General features: G+C 46.9%; 1 protein-coding gene across 18 annotated transcripts in view; it reads left to right on the top strand.

The window, feature by feature from the left end:
* Nucleotides 1–12066, top strand: part of ptprsa (protein tyrosine phosphatase receptor type Sa) — a 282965-nt gene that overhangs the window by 218472 nt on the left and 52427 nt on the right. For 13 of the 18 annotated variants that reach the window (XM_090235167.1, XM_090235161.1, XM_090235157.1 and 10 more), the window contains 7 exons: nt 1864–2457; nt 3521–3615; nt 3969–4219; nt 4787–4874; nt 5922–6134; nt 6464–6630; nt 7815–7930. In XM_090235167.1, coding sequence (XP_090091293.1) covers nt 1864–2457; nt 3521–3615; nt 3969–4219; nt 4787–4874; nt 5922–6134; nt 6464–6630; nt 7815–7930 — 1524 coding nt within the window. Of the gene's footprint in view, nt 1–1863; nt 3351–3520; nt 3616–3968; nt 4220–4786; nt 4875–5921; nt 6135–6463; nt 6631–7814; nt 7931–12066 lie in introns of those variants that run through there. The other 5 variants (XM_090235173.1, XM_090235172.1, XM_090235171.1 and 2 more) reach the window with 2 other exon arrangements.

Genomic DNA, 12066 nt, shown 5'->3' with positions numbered 1-12066 from the left:
TCGAGCCTACACTGTAAACACACACACACACACATCTCAGGCCCATTATCTCGGATGTTCTCATTGGGGCTTACTAAGCAGTGAATGTGAGGGGAGTCAAGTTTAAACAAGGCAGGCTGATTGCAAGGCTGAAGTTATAGTTTGTTAGCGGGGAGTAATAGACGTATTCATCTCGCCGCTGTTTGGAGACTGCTGTTTTTCCATTATTGTTCCAACTCAATTTGCCCCTGCCCAGAACAGGCCCATTAACAAGAAGGAACAAAGTGGATGGGTATATGGGGAAGTGGGGTAGATGTGAGTTGTCAATTGGTACGGGAGCCTGTGTGCGTGCTACACAGTGGCTAAGAGTGTGTGTACAAGAGTGCACACATACAGTGTTGGCAGAAATCCACACACACACACACACACTGAAACACACACACATAGCATTGAGGTAGATATTGTTCCAGCCAGTGAGAGGGAGGGAGCGATGGCTCCAGACAAATGTTTGGCTTCTCCATATTGGGCCCTGGCCTGGGAGAGAGGCCAAATTACCCTGTGTGCAGCAGGGATGATGTAAGGGCAGGAACTGTCTGCTGAGTTGGGCTAAATCACGAGGCACGGTGCATACACAACCCACACACACATAAGCATGTGCGCACGTAAAAGGCAGAAGTACTTATATTGCAGAGTAGCCTAACACACATGTACACAAATTGAACTTTTGCACCTAATGTGTGTGTGTGTTGGAGCCTGTGCGTGTATGTTTATGATTAAGCCCGTGTAGTAGTATTTCGGGGATAGCGTTTTTGGGAGTCAGGTGTATCAAGTGAAAGATCACATCTTTCGCCTCATGTATTTTCATAGACAACGTTAGATGACAAGTCTGGTGTGGGATCGCCTGCACTAAGATGGGACTGAAGTGCAATTTCACAGCGCTCATCTCTCACTAAGCGCCGCTCACTTCTGAGACAAAGCCTCCGTGTTGACACTGGCTCGATCACACTGATGGGACCTCTAACTAACGGGGAGAAACACAGAGAAGAGAGCCATCCACAACCCCGAATCTGGGTCACTGAAGAAGAACGTCTAGACTACTGCATCATCCGGTCTGTGGCTCATCCAGTCTAAAGCCTCATGTCTAGAGTTGATTATCTCTTAGCTTTTATACTGAAACTTTGAGAATACTTTTTTTTGGTCAGAGCGTCACATCACAGTTAGCCTGGGTGCCGGTCTGTTTCTGCCAAGGCTTGACAATGACAACGGAGTTGGCCAAGCACAAACAGATCTGTGACAAGGCCACATCACAGTCACTTTGAGTTCCAATTCGCATTTGCACACACTTCTACTCGTCAATGCTGGAATGTATTGAATATCAATTTGTGAATAGGAGAAATGGCTCATTGTTTCTGTTGAGAGGACCTTTGAAGCTGCAGTTGAATTGCATGTCATTATCGGAATTGACTGAGTTCAAATGGAATCGGCACCAACCCAAATAGAGTACTGTAGGTCTACCGGCCCAACATTATGCCGTTGAAAGTGTAAAGTAGTCCCAGACAAAATCGGTTTTAGTGGTTTCTACTGACTCTGTTCTTGCATAACCTTTCATCTGCTGAAAGAAAAAAAATGTTTTTGCCCCACTAAAAGGCACATTCCATTCGATAATGAAGAAAACACGTTTATCCCACACCAAACATACACCATTGTCCTCCCGAGCAGCCTTAATCTTGTCCACAATGTTACAGCACAGTCTATTATTTGTTTTTGACGTACCTAGATGTACAAACCACACACCATTCTCGCTCTTCAAAACAAATCCTGTTTGACCTCCTAGAGTTAAAATATAAATGGATGAAAGTTTTGTTTGTTTCCTTTCCTCAACAGTGCCCGGGCCGCCCTATCTGTCAGTGGCTCACGATTCGGAGACGTCGGCCGTGGTGCGCTGGGACGCACCCGATGTTATGATCCCTGGCATGGAGCTGCAGGGTTACCGGCTTCAGTTTGGCCGCAAGGACGTGTCCCCCCTGGCTACTCTGGAGTTCACCCCCCAGGAGAGGCAGTACACGGTGGCCAGCGTCCACCGCGGTGCCACCTACCTCTTCAAAGTCCAGGCTAAGAGCCGAGGGGGCTTTGGGGAGGAGGCTACGGCCGAACTGCATGTGCCTGAACAAACACCCCAAGGGTACCCCCAAATCAGCGAGAGCTCCAACGTGACCTGCTGCTCGGTAGAATTGGCATGGTCGCCCCCGGTGCTGGCGGAGCGCAACGGGGACATCACGGAGTACACGCTGGCGTACCAGGAGACGGGCGTTGGGGGCGCACCCCGGGAACTCAGCCTGCCCGCCATCCAGTCCAGCTACGTGCTCAACAGCCTAAAACCCAACTCAGCGTACGACGTGAAAATACGAGCGCACACGAGTGTAGGTCCAGGGCCCTACAGCCCGCCGATCCAGTATCGGACTGTGGCGTTTGAGACAGGTATGGCTTGCCTGTTTCTCTCCCAACCCGGGGGGGAAAATACAAAATTGAAAACAACAAGCAACAACACAAAAATGAAACCAACTTCCCCCCCCCTCCAACCACCTTCACTTCTTCTCCACGACAAAAAAAAAATCCTAGAACGTTAAAAAGTTTGCGGGGGACACTCACTTCACTAACCCAAAGGTAAAACCAGTCAGTAAGTTACAGTCAGTCAGTTTGAAAAAGGGGAGGAGACGCGGCGTTCCAAGGTAAGTGCCGGTTGGTCAGACACCTTGCAGTCTCCTTTCAGCCCTTTGCAGCCTCACACATTTACACAGCTAATGCAGCCTCACACACACACACCCAATTTGCAAAGAAACGAAACAAAGGTAGGAACTCAGTCAAGAGTTTGTTTCAGTCAAGAGTTTTAGTACATTTCCGTTATCAAGTACAAGACTTTGGTTCCTTATTTCCGTTGGTTTTCAGTTTGTTTTGAGTCCTACTCTGTTCCCCCCCTCCCACTATGGTAAGGTTTGTGGCATGGCATCCCCCCGATGCACTGCTAACGACTGTCGGCATGCTGTGTTTGGGTCTGTCTTTGTGCCCGCCAGGCAGCACATCGTGGGCAGTGCCAATCCATGCTCAGAGTGCAGAGATGGTTGGCGCCAGAACCACAAGGGTCAACGACTCCTGGTTTTCAATGGGAAGGGAGCGGGCAAAGGGGGATAGTTACTAGTAGAAAGATGTAGTGGCCAGAGAGGGGTTGGCACTGCCCGGGTGGCCAGCCAGCGGGCACGTCCGTGCTCCATGGGTCCGTACTTGTCCATGAGTCTCCCATGCTGTGTGTCTAACCAATAGCGTTGCCCCCTTCACAGCCTATCACAGCACAGCTCACCGCCCACTCACTACTCCAACCCAGAGGAACCCCAGCTGGGAAAATGACCTACGCTCCCTTTTTTTCTCTTTCACACTCTCTCACTCTCTCCTTTCCTCCTTCCTCAGCTCTCCAAACTAAACACAACCTCTCTGTTTTTGTTTTGTTCGTTTTTTCTTTATTTTTTACTCTTCTCTCTCACGACAGACGTCCCGAAGAACTTCACAGTGAAGTGGGTCACCAAGACAACGGTGTTGCTAACGTGGAAGTTTGCTGAGAGGCGGTTCCCATTCCGGTGCACGGTGAGCAAACGGTAGACAGTCAGACAAAAAGGACGCACACGTCTACAGGACTCTATAAATTCATTTGTGACTAATTATGCCACCGACTGCAATTTTGATTTAAGTCATAGTTCAAACGATGCAATCTTGCATAGACCAAATTATAGAGTCAATCAATCCTCACAGAGAGATGTCTATAGACAGCCAGGCATACACATGCCGTCTTGGAACACACTATTCCCAAAGAATATCTCCTTCAAACTAATTTTACATCGTCCATGCTTTTACCGAGCAGTTTTACCCCAGAGCTGAGGCTTCCCTAATGTGTATTTTTTTTTGGTGTGTCTCCGTTTGTCCATCTGCCCCCTGTCCAGATTGAGTACAACCGCCAGAAGATGGACGTGGACGCCCGGCTGACCAAGGCGCTGGTCACCAGCCTGCGGCCCAACACCACCTATGAGTTCCGGGTCACGTGTCAGGAGAAAACAGAGGGTGGACCTCGCCACCGTGTGGTCGCTAGGACTGCACCGCCCATCCTGGTCAAGAAGCCCAAGCTGGACCTCTACTCGGAGCCGGACAACATTCTGACCATGGGCTTCACCCCGGTGGAAAGCAAGGACATCAAGTGAGAGAAGTTGACACCTAGGTTTCGGTATATGGGTTCATGGGTTTGTCTGACGTGGTTCTTTCTTTCATCGTTCTTTCTCTTGTTGGTTCATCCTCCTTTCTATCTTGCTTTCTTCTTTCCGCTCTTTTGCCGGTTCGTCCCACTTGCTTGCGCTCCTCTCTTTTTTTTTCTTCTCTCTTCCTCAAACTCCCACACTCTTCCACAGAGCACACATTACACCTTGCTTTCTTGCCCTCGCTGTTGCCAACCTTCTGTCTTGCTCTCTCATCTCCACTCTCACTCCGGTGTTCCATTATCCTCTCCCTCTCACGTTCCTTTTCCTCTGACTTACTATCTATCTCTATCACTCTATCTTGCTCTCTATCTCTCTATCACTCTCACACATACATACATACATACATCAATACATACATACATACATACATACACACACACACACACACACACACACACACTTTCAGGCTAAATCCAACCTAGCCCATTCGTCCCTATTAGTGTAAGTTAGTGTTATGGCTCTCTGAAGATGTTGTATGTCGACGGTACTGATGTCTGTGTGCCTCGCAGGAATTTCTATGTGGTGGTGGTACCACTAAAGAAGGGCTCGGGAACAGCCCGACATCACAAGAACCCAGACGAGATGGACTTGGAAGAGGTAAGAACCGAGGAATTACGCACATCCCAGTGTTGCTCAAAGTCCCCAATGGAATTGTGTTTCAACCACAGTGCTCTTCCCAGGTGACTCAACTTATTTTTTTATCACTAAAAACTTGAACCATATCTGAGTAAAACTGCATTTTTGTTGTTGTTGTATGACATTCACAAAGGGCACAACATTTCTATAAAATGTCATGTTGCACCCTCGCGTGTGGTTCTGGCTAAGTTTGCCATATCGGAGAGGTACTGTCATTTCCCCCAGGGGTGGTACCTCTCTCCCTCCAACCATCCTGCCTGGAGAGAAGGGGATTACCTCCCTGCTCCCACCCTTCCTCGGTTGTTAGGGGTGATCTTGAGCTGTGATCAGCGAATGGCCGCGGGAAGATTGTTTCGGGGGTTGGGGGTTGAGATCTTCCCGCGGCTTTGGATCAGCGGTGAGCTCTTGGATTTGGAATGACCAATATTCCGCCTCTTCTGAGGACTCCTTCATTTTCTTGTTGTAAAGAAATGGAGTGGCCTGGTCTGTCAGGGCACCATGCCAACAAGCACCCTATTGACTTTGGGGCCAGAGTGTACGGAGGGAATCGACCCGCAAAAACCCTATTTAGGACGTTTTCAGCTGACATTTACATTTGTACACAAACTATCTCCATTGATGTTCTCCTCTTCACTCACACACTGACTGATCAGATAGGTGGACGGACGGAGCAATAGGAATGATAAACTGATGAGTAGACAGGTCGGTGGAGGAAAAGATAGAGAGATAGACAGACGGACTGTACTTTTCATGGATACCGTGGGTCTGCCAACTCTTTCCCTTTTCGACGTTTTAAAAGAGCACGCATGAACATCCTCAGTCCACTTTATCAAATAGAGATGAAGCAATTAATATGCAGAGAGATGGACAGACAGATACATTTGACAGAGAGACAAATCAGACGGACAAACCAACCAACCAAGATAAAGTCCCTTAGACATCTCACACCCTCCTCAACCCCCTTCCATACCTCATTCCCCCTCACCACTCTCTCCCTGTCTCCTCCAGCTGCTGAGGGACATCACCCCGAAGCGTCGCACCAGGCGCCAGCTGAGCCAGGCGGACGGCAAAAAGCCCTACATCACAGCCTGCTTCAAGCAGCTCCCCACCACGTTCACCCTGGGCACAGAGCACCGCCACAGCAGCTGTGAGAACAAACCTCTGGAGCCTGGGCAGGAGTACGTCTTCTTCCTGCTGGCCGAGCTCAACACCACGGCCGGGGTGAGGACTAGAGATGGAGATGAGAGGCGCAATGTGGATACACGTGCACATGCGCACTCAGAACACAAATACGCTTGCACGCACACACACACACACACACACACACACACACAGATCCATATGCAATATCCATATACAGTATAGAGATAACTGACTGGTCATCCCAGATGTGTGAGTGAGTTAATGAAAGGTATTCATGTTATTCAAAGCTACACTACTTCTCAGTTTAATTCCATTGAGCCCTTGTCTATATTTTATGTCTGTCTATTTGTTTCCTGTTAATTGTATTGAGCCCTATGTGTATCTCTCTCTACTCTCGCTCTGTGTAGAAAATGTTTGCGGCCAGCCCATACACGGATCCAGTGGTGACCCCAGAGATGGAAGTGGATCCTCTGCCCATCGAGACGGGCGGAGATGGCCTCATTTGGGTGGTGGGGCCCGTGCTGGCCGTGGTCTTCATCATCTGCATCGTCATCGCCATCCTCCTCTACAAGAAGTGAGTTACGTTGTAGGAGACTCTGGGGGGGTGTGTAGGCTACAGGGGATTCTGAGGGGGTGGCGTTTGTTCCGTATGTTGGGGGGCGGGGAACAAAAAAGGAGGGACTGTGGGGAAAAGAAGACATAGAAGAGTTACGGAAAGAGCTAATGCTCTGCTCCTTTACTTGATGGGGAGATATCTAAAGCATTGTTTTAACCTGAAAGTAACTGAAATCTAAAGTATTTACATGTGTTTTTGAGGGGCTGGAGCAAGCAAGCAGTTAAAGTACTGTATCTGATTCTGGTTTAACAGTTGTAGGCAACACACTGTCTAAGAGACCACAAGCCCCGGTAGTATACTGTAACTGTGTGCAGTCATGTATGTAGAATAGGCCGGCCAAAGTTTGAGTAGGAGAAACAGGGCCTAACTTTCAGATGCTCCCTGACAATTAGTCTGACCTTGGCTTGTACCTCTGCATGCTGGTGGTAAGGGAGAGTAACATCTCTCCTCGAATCTCTCTCTCTCTCCTCTCTCCTCTCTCTCCTGCTTTCCCTCTCTCTCCCTGGTGGCTAGTGTTTCTACCTGCCCTTGGTCCTGACACCCCCCACCCCCTCACCAAGACACACACACAGTCATAAACACACACACACACACACACACACACACACACACACACACACACACACACACGGTAACACACACACACGACCCAGACCGGCTCCTCCAAATGCTGATGAGCTTTATCTAGCTAGCACTGCGAGGCGGCTGCCCCTGTGAATTTTAAAATGCTCTCTATTGATTTCTCTCTTCTCCCCCCTCTCTCTCCTTGTGTTGTGTTTTTTCCCTCTTTATATATTTATTTGAAACTCCCATTGCTTTCTCCGGAAGCAGCAAACCTGACAGGTAAGGCTTAGCCGTACTTTATTGCTGTGTGTTATTTCTGCGAGAAAATAACCTGTCTCAGCATAAAATATGTTTTTAATTAGTCGGGGTGAAAAAAATGTCAGGGAAAGAGAAGCTGGCTCACTAGATATTACTCTCGGACTTGTTTCGTGGAGGGTTATTTCAACATTCAGCACTAAAGTTGTCGTAGCAGCACAGTGAGCTTTATTTTGTGTGTGTGGAGGGTGGACATTTTGTTTCAGTTGGGTCTTGACGGTGTGCGTCTGTGTTCCCCCCCCCCCCCCCCCCCCCCTTCAAAGCCGTAAACGAAAGGAGTCAGAGCCCAGAACAAAATGTCTGCTGAACAACGCAGAGATCACACCCCACCATCCAACAGACCCCGTGGAAATGAGACGCATCAACTTCCAAACCCCAGGTACGGTGTGGGGCACGGGACACATACAAACACAGACCAATTCAGCAGCATTGTAGGGACCTATAGGTGAATGCGCGCACATGTACACGGCCGTTCGAAAGTTTGGGCTCACTTAGAAATGTCCTCGTTTTCCATGGTAAACATACATGAAACGAGTTGCAAAATGAACAGGAAATATAGTAAAGACGTTGCCAAGGTTAAAAATAATGATTTTTAATTGAAATAATAGTTGTGCCCTTCAAAACTTTGCTTTTGTCAACGAATCCTCCATTTGCAGCAATTACTGCCTTGCAGACCTTTTGGCATTCTAGTTGTCAATTTGTTGAGGTATTCTGAAGAGATTTCACCCCATGCTTTCTGATGCACCTCCCACAAATTGGATTGGCTTGATGGGCACATCTTACATACCATACGGTCAAGCTGCTCCCACAACAGCTCAATAGGGTTGAGATTCGGTGAATGTGCTGGCCACTCCATTATAGACAGAATACTAGCTGACTGCTTCTTCCCTAAATAGTTATTGCATAGTTTGGAGCTGTGCTTTGGGTCATTGTCCTGTTGTAGGAGGATATTGGCTCCAATTAAGCGCCGTCCACAGGGCATGGCATGGCGTTGCAAAATGGAGTGATAGCCTTCCTTCTTCAAGATCCCTTTTACCCTGCACAAATCTCCCACTTTACCACCACCAAAGCACCCCCAGACCATCACATTGCCTACACAATGCTTGACAGATGGCGTCAAGCACTCCTCCAGCATCTTTTCATTTTTTCTGCGTCTCACGGGTGTTCTTCTTTGTGATCCGAACACCTCAAACTTAGATTCGTCTTTTCATTACACTTTTTTTCCAATCTTCCTCTGTCCAGTGTCTGTGTTCTTTTGCCCATCTAAATATTTTCTTTTTATTGACCAGTCTGAGATATGGCTTTTCTTTGCAACTCTGCCTAGAAGGCCAGCATCCCGGAGTCACCTCTTCAATGTTGATGTTGAGACTGGTGTTTTGATGGGTACTATTTAATGAAGCTGCCAGTTGAGGACTTGTAGGACTTCTAGTTTCTCAAACTAGATACTCTAATATACTTGTCCTCTTGCTCAGTTGTACACCGGGGCCTCCCAATCCTCTTTCTATTCTGGTTAGGGCCAGTTTGCGCTATAATGTGAAGGGAGTAGTACACAGCGCTGTACGAGATCTTCAGTTTCTTGGCAATTTCTGGCATGGAATAGCCTTCATTTCTCAGAACAAGAATAGACTGACGAGTTTGAGAAGTTCTTGGTTTCTGGCCATTTTGAGCCTGTAATCGAACCCACAAATGCTGATGCTCCAGATACACAACTAGTCTAAAGAAGGTAAGTTTTATTGCTTCTTTAATCAGGACAACCTTTTTCAGCTGTGCTAACATACTTGCAAAATGGTTTTCTAATGATCAATAAGCCTTTTAAAATTATACACTTGGATTAGCTAACACAACGTGACATTGGAACACAGGTGTGATGGTTGCTGAAATTGGGCCTCTGTGCGCATATGTACTGTAGATATTCCATTGAAAATCTGCCGTTCCCAGCTACAATAGTAATTTACAACATTAACAATGTCTACACTGTATTTCTGTTCAATTTGATGTTATTTTAACGGACAAAACATTTGCTTTACCTTCAAAAACAAGGACATTTCTAAGTGACCCCAAACTTTTGAATGGTAGTGTATGCAAACACCCAACACTTGTACATACATACTTTTTTAGGAAAATGCACACCCTCGTACACGAACAATCAAACACCCCTCACACATTGACATACACATGGAACATAAAGACATCCATACTCTCTCCAGCTTATGCACATACAAACATGTTCATGCATACACCCAAGTGACCTCACACAATTATCATGTGAAAAAAAATGTGAATGGCTCATGTATCACTAAAAACCATGGTGGATTTCAGACTTTCAGTCCCATCAGCTCAATTAAACTATATTTGAAATGTTTTGAATGTAGACCAATGCTGTGTTTTGTGCTGATACTTAATCTGTGTTCCTCCATCTACCCATACATACTACTACAAACCAACCATTCACAATAACCATAACCCCTTGGATCTCTAAAATTATAAAGATTAGAGATTGTTTTTGTAGTACAAAAAGCACCTTTCTCAAAACCTCGTCCTGTACTTTTAGTCCACTTTTCTGTCCTTCCACCATCACTGTCCTCAAGTATTATGTTGTTCATCATCTTGGCTGGAAAAGCCCTCTCCGTTAAAAGACAAGAACACTTGATCCTGCTCTCATTTTCTCCGGGCTCCTCCGTCTAAAGCCTTGGCTGACATTTCCCCATGGCTTCTGTCTGGCCTCGTTGTCTGTCTACACCCTGTGACCTTGTCACACATTCCGCCGTCCTTGTCTTTTCTCCTTACTCCCTTGTTTCCTCTGTTCATCTCTCGCTCCCCCTCTCCTTGTCTATCAGTCATCAGTCTTCTGTCGCCAATCTTCAGTCCATCAAAAGGCTCACATTTCAAAGGACCTAATCTCCTGTGCTGCATGGTGAACTCGGGATTTGGTGCAGGCAGCCTATACTTGTAACCCCCACCCTATTTGTACATTGGAGGACAGAGCGAAATATCATTGGCAGGCAGGCAGGCAGGCAGGCAGGCAGACAGGCAGGCAGGCAGGCAGGCAGACAGGCAGACAGGCAGACAGGCAGACAGACAGGCAGACACAGGTTCCAGTAGCTTGAACCCCTCTCCTTTATCACACACTCTCGGATGTAGGGCTTGCACCCTCACCACCGGTCCTGTAATAGCAGAGAAAATGAGCATGATGGCCTTTGGTCGTATTTGTGTCTGCTTTCCTTCCAGTACATTCCCTCCTCTGCGTCTCTCCTCTCCTCCTCCTCCACCGCTCCTTAAAGAATAATGAAAAACCTTATTACGGTGGCTCTCTCTAACACACACACACACACACACACACACACACACACACACATTCTACGTATTATTAAGTGAATCCTCTTCTCCTTTTGCCTATTACTGTCGTTCCATTGAATTCAATGTCATTATCTCTTCACTCGGTGAGATGTTAATTTAAACAGACATTTTAGCGCAATTAAGCTGGGCGGAGAACATTTTCGAACATCCCCATTAGCTAATAGTGGCCATTGTTCAAACGAGCGTACTCTACTACACTTGGAGGGCCCTCCAGTCCAACCCAAAGGAGCATATGTCACCAAGCCCATGCCTGCGCAGTGGCCGCTGCCTTGGGTTAGCATGAAATATGTTTTAGATGATATGTCAGATGCTAAACTAGACTATAGTCTAGGCGTGTGTATTTGCGTGTGTTCGTGCTGCGCTGGCGCCCTTTCGTCCTTATCTTTAGGTTTGTACTCCGGGTCTGTCTCCAGACTCGCCTGGCTAATGAAGCACAACTTAGTTGATATCTGTCATCTCCCCCTCCAAACCCACTCCTCCCCGTCTATAGCTATTAGTTATCTCTCTCTCTTTTTCTTTTCCTCATTTTGTGCCTCCTACAGTTATTAACCTCTCTCTCGCTCTCTTCCTATCTCTGTCTCCATTCTTTCCCACATTTTTCCTTCTTTTCACATTTTTCTGTCCCCTGTCATCTGTCTGCATTTTCTGGTTCCTTTCTTTCTGTGCTTTCGCTCTCTCTCTCTCTCTCTCTCTCTCTCTCTCTGAGGGCCACTTTCCCACATCTCCAAATCCAACTCTCAGAGGTCTCGGCTCTAATCATCTCACTTCCTGCCAAGCCCTCTGGTCGGAGGCTGACTTCCTCTACCAGGCCTGCAGGAGAATACCATGCTCTGCTCACTTATGCATCCACACACTTACACAGACACATACAGAAAGTATTCACGCACCTCAACTTTTTCCACATTTTGTTGTGTTACAAAGTGGGATTAAAATGGATTTAATTGCCTTTTTTTTTTGTCAACGATCTACACGAAATACTCTGTTTTGTCAAAGTGGAAGAAGAATTTGAACATAAAAAAAATGTATGGAAAATAAAACACTAATATAACTTGATTAGATAAGTATTCAACCCCCTAAGTCAATACATCCTTTGGCAGCGATTGCAGCTGTCAGAGTTTTTCTGGGTAAGTCTCTAAGAACTTTGCACACCTGGATTGT

The sequence above is a fragment of the Oncorhynchus mykiss genome, chromosome 5 (assembly GCF_057628025.1).
Source record: "Oncorhynchus mykiss isolate SJ-2025 chromosome 5, ASM5762802v1, whole genome shotgun sequence".
NCBI lineage: Eukaryota > Metazoa > Chordata > Actinopteri > Salmoniformes > Salmonidae > Oncorhynchus > Oncorhynchus mykiss.
Note: the sequence above shows the minus strand (reverse complement) of the source record. Positions and strands in the feature narration are given on the sequence as shown.